The sequence below is a fragment of the Centruroides sculpturatus genome, unplaced genomic scaffold (genome assembly GCF_000671375.1).
Source record: "Centruroides sculpturatus isolate CEXI.00-Female unplaced genomic scaffold, Cexi_2.0 scaffold12, whole genome shotgun sequence".
NCBI lineage: Eukaryota > Metazoa > Arthropoda > Arachnida > Scorpiones > Buthidae > Centruroides > Centruroides sculpturatus.
In genome coordinates, this window is record NW_019384438.1 from 691,409 (window position 1) to 717,238 (window position 25,830).

The following is a 25,830-nucleotide window of genomic DNA, read 5'->3' on the forward strand; positions in this document are numbered from 1 at the left end:
ACGCCTTACAATGCAATCATTTGCATCAGTCACATGTTCAAAATGCCTTACAGCATTAATGAAATCGTATTATGAGAAAAAAATAATAAAATAGTTTTATTATTAATTATTGGGTTGTTTGGAAAGTAATTTCATTTTTTCCTGTGGGGAAAAAAACAATATTTTTATAATAAATATTTTATTGAATTATATATCGACCATTTTGGTCAAATATCTGTTGTCATCGTTTCTGGTAGTAGCATAATTTCACATTCATAAAAGTGTTGATTGTTGCTTACAAAAAACTGATCCAAGTGATTTTTGACATTGTCATTTCAAGTAAATGTCTTACAGTTAGAAAAAATTTGTATAGACCGGAACAAGTAATAATCTGAGTGTGCTCGATCTGGCGAATATGGTTGGTGTGATAGCACATCCCATCTAAGTTATAACAGTTTCTGACAAGTTACCAAACTTGTGTGAAATTTGACATTGTGGTAAAACACTACACCTGTTTTGTTGATCAATTCTGGTCGCCTTTTCTGTTTGATGATATTACTCAATTTGTTTACTCGATGGCAGTACACTTTCGAATCAATTGTTAAATTGTCTGGTAAAAGCTCCAAAAAAAATTTCCTTAAAATCCCACCAAAGAGAGCATCTCTTTTTAAGAACATGTGGAACCCATATATCAAGCTTTGAAATGAAACCAATTTGTTTCAATTAATCATAAACAGTTCAATTTGACAAATTTAATCTCTTAGTGATTTCACGTTTTGTTACTCGGCAGTTTGCTTCAATCAGTACCTTTATTTTGTTTTCATTGGTTCAAACTGGCCATCCAGAACGTGATGTATCTTCAATATTGAAATTGCCAGAATGAAATTTTGTAAACCAGTTTTGTCACTGTCGTTCTGTCAATACATCTCCATACATGTCACACAATTTTTTTCTCACTTGAACAGCATTCTTACCTTTTTGGTAATAAAAGAGCAAAATATGCTGAAAATGCTGCTTTCGATCTTCCATATTTGATGGAACAGAAAAAATAAACAATTTGCACAAAATCAAACAAAATTTTTTACAAATAAGCCTTAAAATGCTAGCTGTCAAAATATATAATGATAATACGGTTTAGAATGAAAATGGCGAAAAAAATATAACTAATCCATCTAGTGGTAAAAAAAAACGAAATTACTTTTTGAACAACCCAATAATAATTGTTCTTATTGTACTTAAGAAAATATTAAATATTAAAAAATACAGTATTTTTAAAGTTAAAATAAGATTAAACTAACGAAAATCAAAACCAAAGTGATGGAGAGATAGGACGCGCTTGTATATCGATGACATAATATACGTAACTGAGGAGTGAATGAAAAGAGCCAAGTCAAATTAATTAAGTCAGAAAAAAGAAAGTGTGCATTATAATCAAGAAAATGCAGGTATTGCATTAATCTTTAAAATATTGGTATTAAATCTGTCTTATAAAATTACGGCGACTTCTGTAAATTGGATTATCTGATAAGAATAAAATACAATATTAATATAGCCCTATTGTTGAAAAAATTCACTTATTTTTGCTCACCTCAAGTTTTGCTTAGTAGAAATGGCTAAAAAGTGCACAAAATACATATGGAAATATGTTATACAGGACCACCTGTCTAAAAGACCACTTTTTGAAAAAACCGTGGGTGGTTGCCATAGACAGGTTTTACTGTATACCAAATTTCATCAAAATACATCCATGAGACAGGTCTGATTAGTGCAACTTTAACTATAACCACCCTGTATGTAAAGAAATATGTTTTTTTAATAAATAAATATTTATATTTATTTAATTTAATTAATTNCTACATAAAAAATAAAGTTTTTTTATTGCTTGCACACGCAGTCTTTCGTTAGGTCTAAACATAAAAAGAAATCTTGGCCATCTTGGGCAGCTTACAATGTGTGTCATAATTTTTCTAAAGAAACAAGAACTATACAGGACTTATTGAGAAATTTATGGACTTTTTTAAATTAATTTTGAATACAGAAACTTTTATTAAAACAATGCTGAGATTTTTTTAAGACGAAGTTTATTGCTCAATATTATATATTGAGCAATAAGTTTATTGTTTAATGTTTATAAGTTTATGAAGTTTATTGCTCAATATTATATATTGAGCAATAAACTTGTAATAATTGTAGAGCAGTGGGAGAATATTGTACATTTATTATTTTCTCTTCAGTGTTCTCAACATTGTTTTAATAAAATTGTCTGCATTCAAAATTAATTTTTAAAAAACTTATTTTTTTTTGTCTTTCAATATTATTAACTTTTAATAAATAAAAAATATTCCCATAAAAACTAATAATTTATTATACTTTCAAATAACTTATTTTGTGTTAATTTCATCTGAAAAATTAAAGTACATTTTTTAAAAAATTTTGGTTCATAAAGAAGAATGCAATAGATTTGAAGAAATTGAGTGGAGTTTTTCAATTGTGGTCAGTAATAATATTAATCTGTAATTGCTCACAACCCACAGAAAATCATCATACAGGCTGTATGCCACAGTTTTTTCACCATTGTATTATTCATTCTGATTTATAAAGAAATTAGCATTATGCTTTGAAATATGATTAAGAAACATGCTTGTTCATGCTTCTAAAAATATAATTACAATTCAAACATATCTGTATCAATCATATTATTAAGATAAACTATATATTGTATTATGTCAGCTATGTTTTAGATCAAACAACATTTAAAAATAGTTGGATATTCTTATTTCTATCATTTCTTTGTTTTCTTGAATGAAAACAAAGAAACATATTGAATAATTTATCAGATATAAATTGAAAATTCATAGAAGAAAGGTTCTTTTAATTTTATCATATTTAAAGTATAAACATTTGTAAATAATCAAATGAAAATAACAAGTGAGAATAACTAAAACAGAAATGTAGACTAAGAAAATTTTATATAAAAATTATTCATAAGATTTTTTGTTGATTATTTTTCAGAAAATTAATGAAAGAAATCAGTTTGATAATACTCTACAATACTATAATGTAATTACATCATCATCAGAAAAAATAAAAATAATAGGTAAATTATTGCAAAAGTTTATTTATTTTTATACAGAAGAATGTGATTCACAACGTTTGGTAAGTTAATATAAACAATTTTTTATATTTATTTTCAATTACTATTTTATTTCTTAAATATAAAAAAGAAATAAATTTTAAATCTGCGAAGCACAGATTCTATATTAAAAACAGTAAATTTAAACTAAATATAATTTGGTGAAATGTAATATAAAGAACTAATATAAACCTAAATATTACAGCTTCTATAGATATATTTAAATTGTATGCAAAAAAACAATTTTTGATAAGCTTTAAATATAGTTATATTTAAAGCTTATCAAAAGCTTTAATTATCATTTAAGAATTTCTAAATGACAATTCAAGAGGTGAAAAATTATTAAAATTTGAATTCACATAAACAAAATTATTTCAAAATTAAACACTAGCTGAAGTATTTCAATAATAATAATTGTTTAATGCAATAAGTTTAAGCAGATAAAAAAATCCTGCCAGCTGAGAAGTAAAATTTTTCATTTAAATTCTTAATGAAAAAAGTATGTGATGGCATGAACCTCCTTTTTGATCCCAAAAATTGAATAACTGCATGAATTTCTTTTGCAAAAACCACCTCTCTAACCTTGTGACATAGCATTTCCAAATTATGACAACTGTTTCACACTTCTGTCATTCTAAATATTCAGTTTTATCAATCTGTATCATTGCTATTTATTTCCATTGAAGTTAGATTCATTAGTGCTTTGGTTTTAAATTGTGGATTAGTTACTTTTTGCTTATGCCACATATTAATCTTCATTTATATATGTTGTAGAGTGTTTGTGTTAAAAAGTTATATTTTTTTAACCTGTGTATGATAAAATTAAAAACGTTTTCAGTTAAAATTTTATCATAAATGAAACTGTTTTCATTCTTACTCTTAATAGACAATGAGGGAGAATTTTTTAAGTAGAAAAAGTTTGTTAGACAAGATGAAAAACTAGAAATTGTAATATTACAACTGTTATATTTAATAAATTAAAATTTTAAAGTGTTTTAATGATTTATCAGATTTTTAATATATTATAAATTTTTATGAAGATTATACAACAGTAATTAATACATTACTTGATTTAATAGAAAACAATTTAAATATGTTAATGTAATAAATTTTTAAATTTAGGCATGCATTAGTCAAATAACTCTTCAAAATAGTTCATTAATTGCAAGTATGCTACTAAATGATTCTGTTCATTGGAAAACAAGAATACAGAAACTCTTAATGCTGAATTTGAGGTAAGAATTAGTTAATCTGAAAATTTAAAATAGAAAAAATATTTTGGAATTTTAGTTAAATGTTAAAAGATATTCTTAAAATATGTAATTTTAAGTTGTGAAAGGAGTAAATTTATTTTTTCTAAAATTATATTGATTATTTACACATTAATGTGTAATATTTTATGTTAAAATGTTGTTACAATATTTTAATATTAATCAAAATTTTGTTTTAAATTTATTTTTAAATTTGACTCATTCCAGGTATTTGGTTGGGCAAGTTTCAAATCCAATTCCATTAGCAGTCCCATTGAGACTTATTGAAGTATTCACATCTGTAAATACATATAATTTTTCTAAAGAAACAAGAACTATACAGGACTTATTGAGAAATTTATGGACTTTTTTAATTAAAAGAGGTTAGTGATTATCAAGTTTATTATTTATTTTAATAGATAAATTTTAGTTATTAATGAAATTGCTCAAATAATTGATAATTTGTATCTAACAACAGTGAAACTACAAACAAATAATGTAAAATTTCTTTTTACTATTTCATCCATTTGTCAAAACACAATATTACATTTTATAGGGGGGCTTTTGACAGTGCTGGCTGTTGGAGTGTGTTTTCTACAACTTACTGTTATGAAATACAATTCAGCTGGTTGCCATTAATTAACTTTATTGAGGATGTCTTTTTCTACTGTGATACTTTCTTTTCTAATTTTGTTCTTTTTGCTTGTTATTGGAGGAGTTGAACTTAACCCAGGTCCAATGTCTCGTACACCATCTTCCTCACCTCACAATAAAACTTTGACTTCTGCTGGTAAATGTTGTTGATCTCCAAGTGAACCAATGTTGAAATCATCTCGACTGGATGACTATTTTGCATCTCAGGTTATTCCTTCTCAACTACTACAGAAGATTGTTTTCTTGAGGAATGTTTTGATACTATTCTATTGAAATTGGAAGAAATGTGATTGAAATTTGACTGGTTGTCTAATTTACATAAGGAGTACAATGAACGTCTATCTTGCCTGGAAAGAGAAATTATCAAACTTTCGTCTTTTAAAACTGTATGTATGGATAAATTTTCTCTTCAGAATTATTATATAGACTCTGTACCCAACAATTTGAAGAAAAATAACATTGTTGTTTCTGGTTTAAGTGGTAATGATGGAGAATTAGTTAATAATGATAATGGCTTTATTGAATTATTTAAAAGACAAAATGGGGAGTCTATTCCTTTTATTAATAGTTATCATATGTCGGGAACTTGGCTTACATTGTTTGAGCTCTATACTCAAGATGACAAAAGAGTTATTTTTAAAAATTTAAAGAAAATTCAGGCGTCACTGTCCTACTTGTGCATTAGCGTCTTTGATGATTTGTCATATAGTGCAAGACTAAGGCGTAGAAAATTGTTGCCTTTTTTTGCGGAAGCTAAATCTTTGAATAAAAAAGTATTTCTGAAAGCTGATTGCCTGACAGTTGATGGTGACAAATTCACTTTCAATTTAGAAACTAATGAGTTACAGAAGATTGATACTTTTTTAGACAAATCCAGCCAAAAGGGTTAAGTGGAACAATTGCTAAAGAGAAATAAAACTTTAGTAATGAGAATATTGTCAAGGAATGCTGAACTTGACAGTGAATGACTGAGAGTTTATATATTTATTGCAAAATTATGATCTAGTTGCTTTTACTGAGACTTGGTCAACTAACTCTTATAAACCAGTATTTTCTTTGTTGAACCCAGATTTGTTTTTATATGAACAATTTGCTGGAAAACCAATTTGTCTCGGTCGTCCATATGGTGGTTTCATTCTTGCAATTTCCCAAAAATTAGGTTCTTTGGAAATGTTGTTTAACTTCAACAATCTAATAGTGATTAAATTTAGATTGTAAGAAAAATTTTTGTTCACCTACCGTGTTTCCCCGAAAATAAGACATCTGCAGAAAATAAGACCTAGCACAGATTTTGCTGAATTGCGCAATATAAGACCTCCCCCTGAAAGTAAGACCTAGCGAAGTTTTTTTTTAGTTGTAACAGTCATCGACAGATGGTTGAAAGTGGCCGTTGGCTTTTTGAAAGTACAGCCACTGATTGGTCAGCAGACAATATGCCACATGGCATGATTTGCATAAGACTATGGCTTGGAAATCACAGATTTGCATAACGTTACGGCTGGGGATGGCTAATTGGTCGGCCGGGAATCACACCACATGACATTTGCATAGCGCTACGGTTCAGTAAGCACTAATTGGTCGAGTCCGATGTTGACGCTATAAAAAGGCGACAGTTCGCCACACCGGATATACGTCACTCTTGTCTAAGTTCGACTTGGGAATTTTTTTGTTCAATAATAAATGTGAATTCTTCTTCCTGGAAAAAATAAGACATTCCCTGAAAATAAGACCTAGCACATTTTTCAGAGCAAAAATTAATATAAGACACTGTCTTATTTTCAGGGAAACATGGTAGTCATAGTTTGATAATTGTTCTTGTTTATTTGAGAGTAGATCTTTATGATGTACTATTAAAAAAATGGAAGATTTGTTGATTAGTTTCTCTGAGGATGATAGTTATTTTGGGAGACATGAATGCTAGAATGGGTGAGGAACTAGATAATTTTTATGATGGGAGTAATACTAATGTTTTAAATTCTCGAAGATCTAATGATTTAATATTAAATCAAAGGGGAAAAAGTTTTTTTACAATTGATTAAGTTGTACAGATTGTATATTTTAAATGGTCAATGTGCCTCATACTACCTGGCTAGCACCAGTACTTTTGGCTCTGCGTTAATTAATCTATCAGGACGTGTTTTTTTATATACGAGTATATAGATGACTAAACTACATAATAAGTAGTTAGTTTTCATATGCTTTGCTACCTTTTTTTGATCTCTTAAAAAATTGACTTAGTTATATTACTTTTCCTTTGATTTTTTACATAAATAAGCAAAAAATTGCACAAAAATTGCACTTGCAACTTGAAATGTATGTTCAGCATTAATAAAAGTTACTAAAATGATTAATTTACTGTGTTTTTGTTATTTCTTACTTCTTTTCTAGGTATTCTATATTCGGCCGAATAGCGAAATATAGGCCGAATACTGAATAGTAACCGAATATTCGTTGCATCATTAGTTTTCGATAAACCTAAATGGTAAAATAATTAATGTCTTATGTAACTCCGAATGTTCTTTTTATGGAACAACAGTGATGGATATGAGAAAACACCTTCTTGAATCTTGCAATATTCTTTTGGATATTTGAGTTGCTACACTGCCATCTGATTTTTGTTACCAAATTTTATTCAGGAATAGTTTTGCAGTGCTAACTTTGTATAAATTATATAATTTCTTTGTGTATCAAACTTAAAATAACAATTTTTTTAACCTCTTTATTTGATATAACGAGTGTTATTACAAAGATTGATTGACATTTTATATTGTTTACTATAATAGTCAGGTCTGCTTGCATTGTATTTATTTAATATATTGAATAAATGAAATCACTTGCAGAAGTAACTGGTAGTTTTTGGAAATTTGTTTATAAAATGCCATGTATATTTTAGTGTTTTTTATGATACTGTATATAATTTGACAATTATCTCATAATTTTATATATGAAAGATTCATAACCTTTGACTTTTAAAGTTTTTGTTAGTAATATTCTATTAATAATTTAAAATTATTTCTAAAGCAAAAATCATTAGATTACATTGTATATATGATCTATTAGTTATCATTAATTAAAAAGGATTAAATTTTAAAAGTTATAAATTTTGTCTAAAATAAAGTTATATCAGCTAAAAGGTTTTCCATTTTGTCTTGTTGCTTTTAATGTCCCATTTTTACTTTTCTGGCTATAATACAGGATGATTATAATTAAAGTTCTGATTTCACAATGATCTGAAATAAGAACCACCGGTCAGAATGACTTGACATTTTGTGTGAATATCCATGAAGCAATGGAATTTTATTTGGTGAAGAAAAAATTTAATTAAAAAATTTGCTGCTAAGGGAATCTGTGATGTATCCCGTCAGTATCAAAAGATGCGAATTACTTATGTGACAAGTACACATCACAAACATTTGTGATATAACAGATATCAGTGAAGTAGCTGCTTTGCAGGCATTTTGGAAATGACAGACTAATCAGCCACCACTTTCCTGTAATATGGCCAGCATGTTCATCAGACATGAACCCATGTTACTTGAATTTTGACTTTAGGGACATCTAAAGAATGTTGTGTTTAATGGACCCATTACAGATTTATTAGAAACGAAAGCCAGCATCATGCATCATAACCACATCATCTCTACAGAAACATTCAGATCTGTTGTTGAACATGCTTATTTTGTAATTTCAGCTTTGTATTAGGATGTGCAAAGGACAGCATATTGAACATTTGTTATGTCACTCGTAAATGTTTTTTACTTTTGTATTGCTTTCCACTTTAATAAAGCATGAATTGTCCCCCCTAGCAGCAAAGTATTGAACTAAATTTTTTCTTCACAAAACAAAATTCTATTGCTTTATGAATATTCATGCAAAATGTCAAGTCATTCTTATCAGTGGTTTTTTCTGAATATTGTGAAATCAGAACTTTAATTATAATCAACATATATTATGTATAGACATGTGACAATATAGATATATAACATTGGTAAAGATGGCAATCAGTCAAAAAATTATCCCTCCCAAGATTTTTATATTTTTGGACATGAGATATTGAAATGTTGAGAAATGCAAAAAGAATTTGACAGTTTTTCTGTATGTATGGATATTTGTATAGCACAATTTTGTTCAACTACTTTGAAGCTTACTAACTTTTGTGCCTTTTATAAAAAATTTCTGAATTTTTTCAGAGAGATCAATGCTATTAAATTTCGGTATTTAAAGGTTGTGGTGGGGAGATAGGTATGTCCTATCTTAAGAGGGGTTGAACTTAATGTTTTACTGTTTTACTCATTATTAGAATTTACAATTTTTATTATAAAACTCATCTCTATCCTCAAAATTAAGCTTTTTGCTCTTTTAAAATAATTAATAATAACTAAAAGTTTTCAATAAAATATAATAACAGATGGTGCCACACACAATTTTAAATTTTTTTGCCAGGAAAGCTATGTAACTTGTTGCTGGATTTTCTAATCTTGTTACTACTATCAGCCCTGTCATTAGAAAATAACATGTTTTTATATTAAGAAATTTTTCTATTACATTTTAGTTCATCTGTCTGTCTCTTTTTTTTTTCTTAATGTATCATACAGTAAATTTATTTACAATTAAAGCATGATCAACCAAAGCTGCTGAATTTTCTCCTTACAATAGAACTTTTTAATTTTATCTTTGAAGGACATCACTTTGGTCTTTTTGATAGTTTGCTACTGAATCTTTTTTGTTTGGATGACTTTTATTTGTGTAAAATCTTCAAATAGAGCATATTGCAGACATTTACATTGAGTATTAATAAACACATTTACTATTTATATATGTGCATTTGCTAAAATAACACAAGAAACTGAGATATGCTTGTAGGTGGTGGTTTAATAGATTACCACATGAATTTTAGTAGAACACAGAAGATAAAAGCATTAAAAAAAATTAATACTTGATTGCTTGCTGTTCTCTTAATTGGTATTCAAAATTATTTAATTTTTCATCTGTTGATTTATTATTTTTGTTAATATTTTTGTGAATAAACATTTTAACTTTTTGAATATGAAAAGCTATTGCAAATACCAAACTGAATGTGAAAAATGTTCAGTTACAGAGCTTTTACTGTATTATTGAAAAGCATATTCAATATACATTGAGAGATACTGTGTGTGTCTTTCCAATATATTTGACTCCTGACACTATTGCTGTTTAAAATTTAATTTAAACTTAAACATAAAATCCTATTATAATGAAAGAAAAATGCATTTTTTTTGTCAGTAATTTTTAATTTATATTTTAACATTTTAGGGTATTTTAAACATCTCCTTGTTATATTGGAAAATCGTGTACCAGATTCTATTTCAAATTCGCCAAATCCTCCAACTCCAATAGCCTCTTCTCTCTTAGATCTTTTCATGGGACCATTGTTAATTGAAAGTTCTTCATTGTATAGGTAAGTTTGAGGATTATAAAAATTATATTTATTAAAATAAAAAATTGTAAAATATTTACATTTTATTATTATTATTATTTAGGATACAAGTCCTCCAATATATGCTTCAGGAAGTATTTCAAGGGCCTTTACTGTTACAAGTGATAAACTTTTTATTGCCTTCCCTTGCATCTAGATCTGATATTATAAAAGCTTCTGAAATATTAGATGCTTTATTACCAGTGGAAGATTCTAACCGTTATAAGTGCTTGACAATATCTCCTTCACCATGGTTGTTATATGCTGTGTTAGCTTTAATTTCTCCTCAGACAGGTATGTTGTTTAATATCATGAAGTGAAATTATTGCATCAGAATTAGAAATTAAGAATATCTGATAGTTGTCCAGCGTGCAACCAGCTCAAGATATCTGCTTGTCCTGTAATGAAATCAGTTATCCAAACTGAAAGGTGCATACTTTTTTAAGAAAATACCAGTTAATACAAAAATAATTACCCACCTACATAAAAAATAAAGTTTTTTTATTGCTTGCACACGCAGTCTTTCGTTAGGTCTAAACATAAAAAGAAATCTTGGCCATCTTGGGCAGCTTACAATGTGTGTCATCTTCAAAACATTTGAATAAGCCTATAAATTCTTACTGGGTGTGTTCAAAATTTGTCAAAAAAATTATTTAATGAAGTAAAATTATATTTAAAAACTTAAAAAAGAATTTTATGATAAAAAAAAATGTATGAAAAGCATTAATTGGTTACAGTCAGTGGTGGATTACCCAATAGGTACACTAGACATGCACCTAAAGCCTTGTTGTCTGGAGGGGCCTGAAAAATTACATNTTTATTTTTGGTTGCGTGTTTCCCTATCCTTATTTACTCTGTTAAAATGACTTCATTTAATGCTGTTTTGTTTAGTGCTTTGTCATCTAGGAACACATCCCTTGCATTAAGCAGGGTCTTATTATATATATATAAAAACACATAAGGGCCTTACAACAAAATTGCACCTAGGTCTTCAAAAGAAACATAATCTGTTACTGGTTACAGTATTAAAAATCATGTTAAGGATTATATGTTAAAATTCCTTTTAATAGGTACACCGAACTAATGACTATTTGGATATTGAATAAAGTTCATTCTTTAATACTACATATAAATAAAATGAAAATATAAACACATGAAATGAATTAAAGAATTCATTCTCTGAATTCTTTAATTCATTTATCAGTGTTAGTATCCATTATTTAATCATTAGATTAAAACTTATTTATGAAGCATGATTTTTCTGGGTTAAAACACAATACAACGTGTTCAATTCAGAATTTGAATAAAATAAAAACTTTATTTCAGGAAAATTATCAGTCCTGACAAAAATAAGCTCTTTCTTATGTATTTTATTTTGTATAAAACAGAAAACTAAATTAATTTAATATTACAAAATATTAAAGATGAATGTTTTACTTAGTAAAATGTTTCTGAAGATATTTTATCTAGGTTTGAATCAAATTTATAATTTAATCTATTCAAGGCTGAATTTTTTGACATATGCTGGCAGCCACAGGCCAAGTTTTTGTCTGAGTTAAGCCTAACATTATTCTGTCATTTATAAAAGTTATTTTTTGTGGTTCATTTACAAATAATAATACATTATTTTTATATGTGTACTATTTTATTTGTAATAAAGTTTATTTTACATTTTGACCTGGCAACAATATACAATTTTTTCACTAAATAACTGCAACGTGATGTCGCCTGTCATGTGATAATTTTCATTAATTATTGTACTAAATAAAAAAAATTTGATTAATATTTTAATTTTTCATTGAAGATTAACATCAGTTTTTTTTAATAAACTCTCCCCACAAGTTCCAATTTAAATCAGTTTTAGATGATTGATCATGCACCCAAAAATGAAATTTGACAATGGTTTTAGAGGGTAGATAAACTTATCAGTTAAATAATACCAGATTTTTCAAAATTTTAGCATGATCTATCAGTTTAAAACTGTACTACATTGCAAATGAGTATATTGGTTTTGTCTAACTGATGCCACTAAGCTTATCCCAAGTATAATTGTGTATGGCCTTGAATGGCTTGAATTTAGTTCCATTTTCTCTGCAGCAAAGTAAATTAATAAAAAACTAGTTTGTTATTTGATTAAATCTTATACTATTTATAACAAATAACAAAATAATCCCAAAGAACATTTTTAATTCAGATAATTATAAGATAATAAATTTAATAGAGAATAAAATTAATGAATATGAGACAATATAATAATAAAAAATTACTATTACTTCATAAATTGTCAGTCTATTTCCTTCTGTTGTCAATGTTTAATTTTCTAATCTTGTGGTTTCTGCTCTCATGGTGGCCATATTGATTTGTCATCATAATGAAGTTTGACAGTTTGATGTCTCAAACTTATGGTTGTTTTGTTTCTACTACTACTAAAAATTACTTCTTACTATTTAATGGGGTAAAATATGCACAAAGTACAAAAAGTTAAGAAAAAATAAGAAATTAAATGAATAAATAAATGCCCAGTGGACAGTTTTAAAAGTACAGTACATTTGGTTGCTTAGGACAGCTGAACAACTTCTAATTTTGAACCCTGTGCTTAATTTATTATATTTTTAAAATTAGAAATAACGGAAGATATATTTAAAAACTTAAAAAAGAATTTTATGATAAAAAAAAATGTATGAAAAGCATTAATTGGTTACAGTCAGTGGTGGATTACCCAATAGGTACACTAGACATGCACCTAAAGCCTTGTTGTCTGGAGGGGCCTGAAAAATTACATATCAAAAATATAATTTGCTTTTAAAAATTTAGTGAATGCTTAAAAAGTGTATATTTAGCACCCTGGCAAGAACAGTGATGTAATTCATAAACTGATGATTTTATTGTCTTTTTAATATACATACAGAAGACCCCATTTAACACTGCCTTGCTTAATGCTGATTCGATATAACGCCGTCTGCTTGAACCCTAAAAAAAGCTCAAAATTTACGCCGATTTAAGTTATCACGGCATTTTATTGATTTGTACATAATACGATTATTTACAAACACGAACCAATCAGAAAAAGGTGGCAAAAAGTATACTTTCTTTAAATCTATGTTTGTTTGGTTCAATTTTGGAAAAAATATAACATCATGGATGCCATAGGCAATATCAGCTTCTCTTGGCAAGAATTAACTGATAAATGCACAAATGAAGTGTGGAAAATGTTGTAGCTGAAGGTATCCAAGAATTCTTAATGAGAAGAGCCTATCGCTGTATTGTTAGGTTGATCAAACTCAACCTAATCGATACAGCAGGACTAGATGTAGACGAACAGGATATTGAGGAGTTGCCACAGGTTTTTGGTGAGTGTCTTATCAATGATGACCTTCAAGAACTGGCAGAACAAAGAATTCATGTAGAACTGGAAAATAGTAATTCTGAAAACAAAGAACCCAAAAAATTTCTCTATAGATTTCCTTAGTAAAATAACTGAAATTGTTGATAAAATTGTAGCAAATGATCTAGATTTTGAANATTTGTTCTATAATATTTTATTGAATATTTTTGTAAATAAACCTTGGGCTTAGTTTCCATAGTTTATATATGGAAAGAAAGGTTTTAGTGTAAAAATAAACATTATATAAAAAAAAAGCTCAAACTTAGTTTTGGAACTTAATTAAAATTACATTTCTGGCTTTCTATCTTCAGTTTGCCAACACTAAACCAACATTGATCTAAGCTACTGAGTTTCTGTTCTATCACTTGTAATCCATTTTCTATGTAGCCAAATTAAATTAATCAAATAACATAAAATAGTTTTTTATTGTAGCTTATGCTATTTATAACAAATAATAACAAAATAATCCCAAAGAACCTTTTTAAGTCAGATAATTGTATGATATTTTTTAGCATTATTCTTTCCTTCTGATTGCATGTTAATGCAGGATGTTACAATCTTTAAGAATGGGCTAAACTATTTGTTGTTACTGTAATAATAAACTAATTTGGAAAGAACATATGCTTGTTCATTTCGGAGGATGTTATCATCTCAGAAATTGTGGCACCAAAGTAAGCAAATAATATGTAAGAATAAACATAAAAGCTTGTTTTTGGAGGAAACTTATTTATAGAAATATCTGGTTATTATATTACAGGAGATTTTCTTCTGAGAGAAAATAAAATTTATTATCTATTATTTAATGTAAAATTCAAAAAATAAATAGTTTCTTTTTAAATATAGTGTCAAAGAAAACATTAGAATCATTTGGCATGTATTAAAAAAATTGTTACAGTTCTGAAATGTTTGAAAGTTTCTAAATGATTTTAACTATAGTTTATATTGGCATTTGAACTTCAGAACTACTATCAAAATTATGGATGAAAATTAACATAATAAACACTTTTGACGAGTGTATAACCGTTGTCTTCAGGTGAAATAAACAAATTTTAACAAAACGAACGTGCAGAATGTCCCAAAGGAACAGAATTTTTAAATTCAAACCAGGTGTCTGGAAATTCTGTTAAGAACATGCAAATAGTTTTTGATATGTTCGAATTCTGTTCCTTTGGAACATCCTGCACGTTCATTTTGTTAAAATTTGTTTATTTCACCTGAAGATGACAGTTATACACTTGTTGAAAGTGCTTGTGTTAATACTAAAGGAACTTTACTAACGCTGATCTCAGTGAATTTGTATCCAGAAACTATAACATATAAAAAATTAAGCTTAATAAATTTTAAAAACCTAAAAATATGAATTTTTACTTCAATTTTATTTCTAATAGTTCTCATCTATTTAGCATTATTTTAGTAGATTTCAACAATATTTTTCCATTTATTTTCTCTTCTACCTTATTATTTGTTTATTTCTTATATGTAATTCTTACATAAGATTCTTTTTTTATGCTTTTTTAAATTGATACTTCATTTATTTCAAATGCTTTGTTTCTCACTCACTTTGCCAATATTAGATTAAAGACTGGAAATTTTTATTCTATGTAGTTCTAATTCCAATACTATTTTAGTTCTCCTCCTAAAGAAGTTCACTTTTTGGAGAAGGGTATTAGTTTTCTTATCTTCAATTTTATTTCCTATCTGTTTTTATAATTAATAGTTTATCTTCTCTAATCATAAATAATTTTTTGCAGAAATCTTGTCACGAGATACAGTTATTCACTATTTACATGTTTTAAGACATTTGGTGACAGTTATTCCAGCATTTTCAGAAGATGTTGATGTCTTAAATGAAGCCGATGAAAGAGATGAAGATATGAAAGATGAAGATCAGGTAATTTTAACAATTAAAGAGCTAAATTTAAATACAGTTTGAGCATTATGTATAATCATCCTAAGTAATAGTTATAATGTATATTTTTGCACTACAGAATTGAAAATTATGTACAATCGACCCCCTCCCTATAAGATCATAGATATGTTCCATTCTTTAGGAATCCGATTTTTTACGAGTCCTTCCAATCACAGCCCGACACGTGTGAAGTTTACGGACTACGGCTGATTGAAAGGTTTTCTTCCAAAAAATTAATCGATTCTAGACTAATCCGACTCAACATTTCCAAAATACGTATATATTTTTTGGAAATAATCCGTATAAACTATGCTATAAGCAAAAAAATTGTAGGATTACTTACCGAGTGTGCACCATTCGACATTGCCATTGCTAAAGCTGGTTTTCGTCGCGGAACAGCTCAGCAAATAGAGGCCGATTTCTAACAACTTATTTTTCTGCGAAAACTTCGTTGAACTTTGGAGACATCATTAATATAAATAATTTTAATCGCCGTTGAATAAGAAATGTTTCTTTCACAAGAAATGTATAAAATTACAGTACTGTATTAGACTTATGGTATGTAATTTACATACTGTACAGACGATAGTTAGCGTAAAATCTCCGTAGCATGGCGCCACGCTAGACGGCGGAAATTATATATTTAATTATAATAAAGTTACAATAAGTTAATATATAATTATATATACAGTACCTAATTTATATATAATTATATGCACAGTACCTAATTTATATAATACTGTCCAGACGATAGAAATCTCTCCGTAGCGTGGCGCTACGGACAGTGGGAAAGTAGTTCGGCTGCCCAATGACGTTTTACGTAATTATAGGAGTTTTTTTACCTTTTTTTACGGATACCGTCACAATTTTTTCGCAGTTTTATAGGAATTGTAATTATAGGGACCGTAATTAAGGGGTCAACTGTAATACCAAAGGATTAACATTATATTAAATTATAGATTACAGAGAATTAATTTTAAATTAAGTTTTAAAAATAAATTTTGATATTCTTCTTTAGTTCTGTATTCAAAATTTGTGGTGGTAAATTATAAATTTTTTAATGTATGTATATAATATTATATTATGATAAAACATGATTTTTTTTTTCATTAAAAAATTAAGCTTGAAATTGAAAATTAATCAAATGATAACACCAGATTCAGAAGATCATCACTTTAGTAATTAAATATATAGTTATAAAGTAATTTAGGCTAAAGTTAAGAGATTAAGTTGTTGTCACATATTACATTTAATAATTAGAATTAAATTAATTGGTTTAGAATATTCTAGAAGAAAAGATTGATTGGAATGGGACTCAAATCCACAACTCTTTCCTAACATGCAAATGCAGATTTGAGTCCCATTCTGAATTGATCTTTTCTTCCAGAATATTCTAAATTAAGTAACTTAATTCTAATTATTAAATTTAATAATGCCTGCTTACCATATGGCTACATTGTCAATTATGTTTGTTTGTGTTTGTTTGAGTTTGTGTTAATTCCTAGAAAATAATGGTGTTTGAACTGATTATATATTGAAATTAAAAAAAAAAAAAAAAAGAAATAGAAGCAAAAGGATAAATAATTTCCAATTACACTACCTAAACCTATAGATCTGTTGTTTGAAATGTATGTAAGCCTTTTTAGAACCTTTTTATTTCCAGTAAGATACTACATTTAGATGCAAGAACAAATGTTTTTGAATCTCTATCGAAATCTGCTTCAGGTTTAATATTGTTCTAACTTTGGAATGCCCAGAGTTCAAATTTTAAACTGCCAATTAATTCAAGTGTTTGAATTATTTAATACCAAATATTTGGTTATTTATGTCATTCTCCATTATATAGGCCCATCATCCTCATATTAATTTTTTCGCCTGAAATTCTGTTAAGATGTTAATATTATTGGGGATCCTTCTCATATGCATATTGCCATGCATACGATATTGTGTTGTTATCTTTGTAGTTTATGCAGTTCCCTGCTCTGTTGGCTATTTCTAGTTTTTCCAGTACCCTTTTGTGATCAGTTTGGAATGACTTCTTTATAAGAGTAGCATTTCCTAAGTCTGTATGTACAGTACATCCAGGTCTGATGCATATGTTGCCAGTGCTGTGGTGTTCCTACCCTTGTCTATGTCATATTCATGTTCCTTTAGTCTTTTTTGTAACAACCTTTTTGTTGATCCTATGTACTGTACACTACAGAATTTCGGACAAAAAAATTAATATGAGGTGCTGGGCCTATATAATGGAGAATTACATAAATAGCCAAATATTTGGTAATAAATAATTCAAATACTTGAATTAATTGGCAGTTTAAAATTTGAACTCTGGGCATTCCAAAGTTAGAACAATATCGAACCTGAAGCAGATTTCAATAGAGATTCGAAAACATTTATTTTTGCATCTAAATATAATACCTTACTGGAAATAAAAAGGTTCTGAAAAGGCTTAGTCACAAGTTCCAGTATTCAAAAAGTGTAAATTTGAAATGCTTATATTTGAAGAACTATATAATAAAGAATTAAACTTTAAGAACATTAAAAATAAAAATTATAAAAACCAAATCACTATTTAATTGTAATAAGTTCTTGTTTAATTAATTTTGTACATAGGATGAAGAATTAGAAAGAATTTCTGAAGTTTCAATTGAAATGCTGAATAACCAACAACATGTTAATATTCTCTTATCAGCTGTTGAAACAGAAGAAGGAAATAGTCAAACATTAATTTCACTATGTTGTATTTGCCATACATTATTATTGCATCATAAATTAGCTATTCATAGATATCGGTATGAAAATTTTTCATTAATTGATAAATTAATAAAAGCATAAATTTTATATTTATGTGAAATTATCAATATATTTTAAATAGATTACTGTATAGTCTGACTTTTAAACCAAAATTTCTTCGGTATTTGTGGTATTCTGTGGTCTCATCTACAACATCAGTTGTTTTTGAGTAAGTATTTTGGTAGTGGATATAATCACAAGTTATTAAATAAATTATTGGTAAATGTTTCATCATTATAGTTCACAGACATCACTATTGCAATTATTGGCAAGAGGTGTTCCTTTGTCATCTTCAGATTTGGAAAACTTCCTTCCTCAGTTAACTTTATTTTGTGCATTTTTGGGTCATCTCCTACCTACATTATATGATATTGAATTTTATGGAGATGAAACAGGTAAGAATAAAATAATTATTATAATTGAATAAAACTTTAGTTAAATTTTTAAAAATTGTTTTAGGTCTTGCAAATCCATCTACCATGCCTTTTAGTACATCAGAATTAGCAACAATTAGTCTTACATTACGAGATGTTTGTTTAGGTTTAATTGAATTAGCATATCCTGATGTTAGACCCTCTTTTAATAAAGAATATCAAAGAGCTATGTTAAGTATAGGTGCTCCTCCAGAGAAAATTTCTTCTGAAGAAATGCAAGAAGTAAAAAAATGGTTACAATTATTTAAGGCAAGTAATTTTTACAAATTTTATTTTTTATTTATAACCTAAGAAAAAAATTATCTAAAATTAAGAAGTTGCTTCTATGTGTTAGGTTTTCAGCAAAAATATTGAAAATTAAATAAAATATGCAAAGACTAAAATACAGGATGTTCCAACTAAAACAGTGATGTGTTCAGTAACCATTAAAAGCACAATTATGTTTTTTTTAATATAGTTCTGTTTTGATTACACTAGATAAGGCTTTGTGTTCTCCTCCAAGGGTAACAACTTCTTTTATTCTAACCATGAAGTTTTCAACAATTTGGTGACACATGCACCACAGCCTTTTGAATGATATGTACCTATAATTCCAAATATAGTATGTGAAATTGTGATTTTTCTTTGTATTTATTATTTCCTGTGATGTTATCTTACATCAAAACCACAACAGTGAACTGGAACAATAACTATAGAGACTCACCTAAACACAATGTTATCTTATGGTTTAAATTCGAGGAAGATGGAGACCATGGATATCCTTCTCCAAAACATTCAGGAAAACAGTTTGAGAAGACTATTGTTAAATGTGACAGAAAATTTCTTAATTCAGAACATTATTCATCAAGTGATATGTTGCACTATCCTATATAAATCACACTATAGATGTTTTTTACCTGTATCTCCTAATACAGTAAAAAAACTACTCCTTAGATCACAATAATTTTTGTGCTCAACATTCTCATTAAATAGAAAACATTTGATCACTTCATGAGACAGTATTTTGCACCAAATTGTTAGATATTGTGGATGTAAAATGAGATGACAAGCATGCAAGGGTTTTACTTGTTTGTGTAGCCTGATAGATTAATCTCGGCTTTGTCAATAAGCCAAAAGAGAGAAATGATATGGGGGATTATGTTGAAAAATTCACTCTCCTATTTGTGAAATTTAGGCATTTGTTAATCACATACATGATTTCTTGTAGAGCCTGGATTTTGTATGGGTACAAATTCAGCTCCTTCATAATTTATCATTTATAAGTTGGATTTTGAAATACTCATTTTAGCTGAAAGGTGTTTAATCAACATACATAGACTTCACCAAATTTTTTGGAGACAACTTGAATATTCTTTAGCATGAGATCATCCTTAGGCATAACATATTTCTTATACATTTCTGAACTTGTTTCCCTAAACTTCTTACAAAAGTGGTTATTATCCCATTTTTAGATATTGCCTGTCCTCTATATTCGTTAAGAAATTTCCTCTGTATTCCAAGAAGACTTTTTGTTTCACTAATGCATTAATATTGGAGCAATGTATAAATGTACAGTACTTAAAGTATATGGTAATATAAGTATATTTATACACTGCTCCAACATTAATACTTTTGCCACCATTTCAGTTGGTCATCCTGTGATGCCAAGCATATGGTAGAAAACCATATATCTTCACACTCATTTAGTTTTTGTAATTTTTATTTTTTATGTTGCATTTTCAAACAATAAAATACAGTAGAGCGTCGTTTATCTGAAAGAATTCCAGTTGGCAAGTTTAAATTTTCGCTAGTGCTGTGGCGCTGCAATCTCTGGCTATATCTTGGGTTACTCCAATATTTTTTTGTTGATGTGTGTGTTTTAGCTGGCAGCACTGACACTTTTGTGTGGTGTTTTCCGAGGACTGTGTCATGCTGAATCAAACGTTTTTGATACTAGATTAACTTCTAAAGTATAATTTTTTTTGTTTTTATTTTTCAATATATATATTCTGTTTGTAAAAAATAAAGAAATAACTTTTAACGATACAATAGCCACGATTATTATTTTAAAAAGTTTACATTAAGCTTAACATCGATGAAAATTCGACATGAAGTGACATGCAATGGAGAAAAATTTCAACACGGGATAGGTTAATATATTTTTTTGTACATAACTTATTTTTTGGATAACTGATTATCTGAACAACCCCAGTCCCCAATTGATTTGGATAAACAATGCTCTACTATATTGAAATTAAAGATTTTAGCTGGGACATCCTTTACAAAGAAAGTTAGTGTACAGAATGATTTTAATATTATTAATAAAACACTGCAATTAAAGTTATGATTTAATATAATAAAGTTTAAACTTTTTTCACTTAGCTGCCACATAAGATTATTTATATAATAGATGATAATGATCTGTTATGTGGTTTTACATATGTATAATTTTAGTTTTATGAATTTATTAATTGTAATATTTCAAATTTCAAGAAAGTTTTGATGATTATTAGACTTGCATTTTTTGTTTTTAGAGTTTACTTTTTAGGCATCTAAAAAACACGGACATTTAATTTAAAAGTCACTATGACTTTGATTAATATTTGTATTTCCTTTAATTAAAATATGATAATTTTACCTCAAAAAAGTTTGTAAACTCATTTTAAAAAATTAAATTATTTTGTGAGCCAATGCTCAAATGATTTAACATTCAGGTTTTGAGTTATGACAAAGCTTTTCTAAGATAATTTTTTTGTTTGGTTAATGGTAAATTGCTGTTTGCAATCAGAATATGGTACAAAAACTTTAATGCTGAAAAGTGTCATATGTAAAACAATTTTAGATTTACTTTTTCATAAGATTATCTTTTTGGTATAAATTGAATCTGATTGACACTACATTTAATTAACTCTTTAAGCACTGTATACTTACTTTATCTCTGTTGCTAATGACTAAATTCTTTTACCCCTCAGGCTATAAGGGGAACTTGTATAGCAAAACTAGTTTAACAACTTTTCAATCGGCTGATTTTGTGTTTAAAATGTTAGACCAAGAATACACATGCGTAAAATTGTGTGGCAGGAAACTGAAACAGAAATTACCTTTTGGTTCAGTTTCTGTTTTACACTTTTATGCCAGAACACACATGCATAAAAATTCTGGCTGGATAGGAAACGCCACTGCCACTAACAGTGCTATATTTTATTAATTTTTTTTCTCTTGTATAACTATCCCTTTGTACCTTTCATTTTTTCTCCACTTCCTCTCCTATAATTTAGAAAATTTAAATGAATAGACTTGTATTCCAAATTGAAATAAAGAATGTGTGATCTAAATACTATATATTGATTCTACTAGACCTACCTGTTATTTCAAATTTAGCACCTACAGCCATCCATAAACTTTGTTTAAATACAGTGTCTTTATACCTGACACTTTTTGTCATAAAGGCACTTATGTGGTTGAATGGTTTCAATACAGTCTTCTATTTCATTTATTTTTTATTTCTTGGAGACTGTAACAATTGTAGGGCTAACCACCATTGTTGCCATTATTAGAATGAATAAACACATGTTTACTTTGATGTCACAAAAAAAGACTTCTCTTTATTGGAGGAATTTTGGCATAAAAATTTTACGTGTGTAAAAAGTAGACACAAGCTCTACTTTTTGCAGTTATTTTTCAGCCAAAATTTCATAAAAGTTTTTATGCTTTCTGTTTTATGCTAGATTTTATGCTGAAGTTTAGCATATGAATTCCTGGAAGACCACACTCTTCATTTTGAATCTCTCTACACTGAAGGCATTAAGAGAACCTTTATTCTATACACATCATTGGTTTGACCAGGCTTATAATGGATGACTGCTGACAGAAATATAAGTTATATCTGGATAGATTACCCATGAAAAGTTCTTGAGGTTCTTGACCTGAATTTAAAGGACCCACAATTTTGGCATTATGAATTCTTGGGTGGCAGACTTATTCCTTCACTACATCAACTAGCCATTGAAGACATCAGAAAATGATAGTTTACTCATTCAACATATTGTTTAAATGCAATCAGTAATCAACTTCTAAATAAATTTTCTTGATTTATGGCATTCACTGGATTAGAGAAACAAATATTTTGATCTGTAGCTATAAGAGTTGAAGATTAAAAACAGTATCATTTCAATTTGGTTTATTATTAATTTTAACAATTTTTTATTACCCTAATATATGGATGATATGTTTTCTTGTCTTAAGGCATTACCACTATTGTGTAAATAAATGTCTAAAATCTAGATAGACATCCTTTAGTTCTAGGATAATGCCTAAGCAGAAGTAAGAAACTTTAATTTATATGAATTATTTTTTACATGCTTGGTGTAAATATTGGATTCCATTGGCATACACAAGAATTTTTTAAAGTCTGACTTTAGGCATTGAACTGTGTGAAGTACAAAAGCCTTTCTATATACAGTAGACCCCCTATAACATGGTAGATACGTTTCGTGTTTTATGAAATTCATGTTGTATGAGTCCTTAAATACATGAACCAATCACAGCCCAACACATATGCAGTTTACAGACTACGGCTGTTTGGAAGTTTTTCTTCCATAAAATTAATCGATTCTAGACTAATTTGACTCAACACTTCCAAAACAAGTATAATTTTTTGGGAATAATACATATAAACTATGCTATAAACAAAAAATTGTAGGATTACTTACTGAGTGTGCACCGTTCAACGATGCCATTGCTTAATTAAGCTTGTTTTCGTCGTAGAGTGGCGCATTGAATGGCGGGCACATGTTTTCAGATAAATTATTTTTCTGTGAAAAATTTGCTGAACTTTGGAGACATCATTAATATAAATATAATTTTTATGGCCGTTAAATAATAAATGGTTTTTAGTAGGTCCGCTGCTCGTTTAAACTCAATGGTTTGTGTAATATCCGCTATTGGTCTAGATTCAACCAATCCTGTCGTGACAAGAGTTGGCGATGACGTTTTACTGTATCGTACGAGTCTCTTTTAGCATGTTTATATGAATATGATCGTAATTTTTTTGCTGTTATATACAAATTCGTATTATATGAATCCGTTTTATAGGGGGGTCTACTATACACACTTTTCAGTTTTGAGATAGAATTACTCTGTGATAAGATCTTACTTTATACCAATCCAATAAAAAGTAGTATTGGTCTATTGGCATTCTCTTAGGCCGAGACTCCACTAGCATAAAAACAGCATAAAACATCTCATTATGATATTTTATGCCCGAGCAGGTTGAAAACCAGTGTAAAAGGGAGTTGAGCAGTGTTCAACTTTTGATGCAAATATGGCTATAAAACGGTGCCATCCACCAATTGGAAGTCAGTGAAATCTAGGTCATTGTGACATGGTGCGAAAATGGAGGAAAATGAGCTTTTGTGTATATTCTCTTGTGGTTACTCAATTATAGATCTGGAAAGATTTATCACAAACATCAGAAAGAGGTATATATGACAAGAGGTTTTCTGATTCTTATAATAATGGTGCCTAAAATGTGATATGGACAGCCAAAGAAAAATCCTTATTTTATATTTTTACAGTATATTATTATTATTATTTTTATTTGTAATTTAGTATGCCCCAATGCCTGGTACGATAATAAAAGTTAATATATGAAAGTAAAGATATTATTATTATTATTACATTTGTAATTATAGTACAGAAAAAACTCTTAGAATATAATCATTGTCTTTATAACTTTGATAGTATCCCGTCACTGTAAAAACTTCGCTAGCTGTACCTCCACCGCAATCCAGATGCAAACGCAAATAGGTCACATGATTAAACATTTTTATGGCGAAGGTTTTTATGCCCATTTTTACGCTAGTTGAGTCTTGGCCTTAGAGAATAGTGAAAAAGTATATGGATTTCAAGGAATTCTCAAAGTAGGCAAAAAATAAATTCTAATGAAAAGATAATGTTTTTATAGCACCTGAACGTGCCTATTTTCTAGTTTCTACAAAATATGCATGTATGGCTTTGTTTAGATATACAGTCGATCCCCCCCCATAACACTGTTGATTATTCTGTTTTATATGAATTCCATGTTGTACAAGTCACTTAGATTTTACAAATACGTGAGCCGTTCACAGCCTGGCACACGTATTTGTAAAATCTAAGTGATTTGTACAACATGGAACTCATATAAAATGGAATAATTAAGTGTTATAGGGGAGTCGATTGTATCTTGTCAGGAAAAAAGATCCTTTTACCTAATACTGCTGTGATTTACTTGTTTCCAACTGTCAAGCGCATGGCACAGTGGTTATAATCTCTATCTATGAATCAGTAGGTCTCTGGTTCAAACATGCTATAGGGTGCATCAGTTTTTTTTATGTTCACATTCTCAAAGTTTGAACGTTTGCATATGTTAATTTACGATCATTTGCATATTTTGAGAATGCTCCCTCTCACTATAGAACTGCAAGCTATCAGTTCAATTTTTCTTGTACTGTGTGCTGCAGTGTTAGTACATTCTGTGGACTAATAAACATCTAAATGTGTTCACCAATGACTTTATGATTGTTGTCACCTTTCCTCTAAGCAACAATATTCAAAGGCTAGTGAAAACATTCCTCAAAATTCAATATGTATGAATACTGTAAAAATCACACATTTTTGAATTTAAAAACACTTAATTTTTTTTAATTTAATATGTATTTTTATATTATCCAGGTTACAGTAACACTTCTTCGCCAGTTATACAGTAGAGATGCTAGACGTCAATATTGTGAAGAAACCCATTGGTTGGCACCACAAGTTGAGATACCCATAAATAGGGTAAGAAAGAGTAAACAATAGTAAATGAATTAAAATAATTCAT

The 25,830-nt window shown here is 28.4% G+C and overlaps 1 protein-coding gene across 1 annotated transcript in view; it reads left to right on the plus strand.

The window, feature by feature from the left end:
* Positions 1-25,830, plus strand: part of LOC111620024 (ubiquitin-protein ligase E3C-like) — a 68,550-nt gene that overhangs the window by 37,706 nt on the left and 5,014 nt on the right. The window contains exons 5-15 of the mRNA XM_023361868.1: positions 2,992-3,135; positions 4,235-4,347; positions 4,591-4,745; positions 10,309-10,453; positions 10,536-10,765; positions 15,608-15,747; positions 18,379-18,557; positions 18,641-18,727; positions 18,799-18,953; positions 19,018-19,241; positions 25,683-25,787. Coding sequence (XP_023217636.1) covers positions 2,992-3,135; positions 4,235-4,347; positions 4,591-4,745; positions 10,309-10,453; positions 10,536-10,765; positions 15,608-15,747; positions 18,379-18,557; positions 18,641-18,727; positions 18,799-18,953; positions 19,018-19,241; positions 25,683-25,787 — 1,677 coding nt within the window. The remainder of the gene's footprint in view (positions 1-2,991; positions 3,136-4,234; positions 4,348-4,590; positions 4,746-10,308; positions 10,454-10,535; positions 10,766-15,607; positions 15,748-18,378; positions 18,558-18,640; positions 18,728-18,798; positions 18,954-19,017; positions 19,242-25,682; positions 25,788-25,830) is intronic.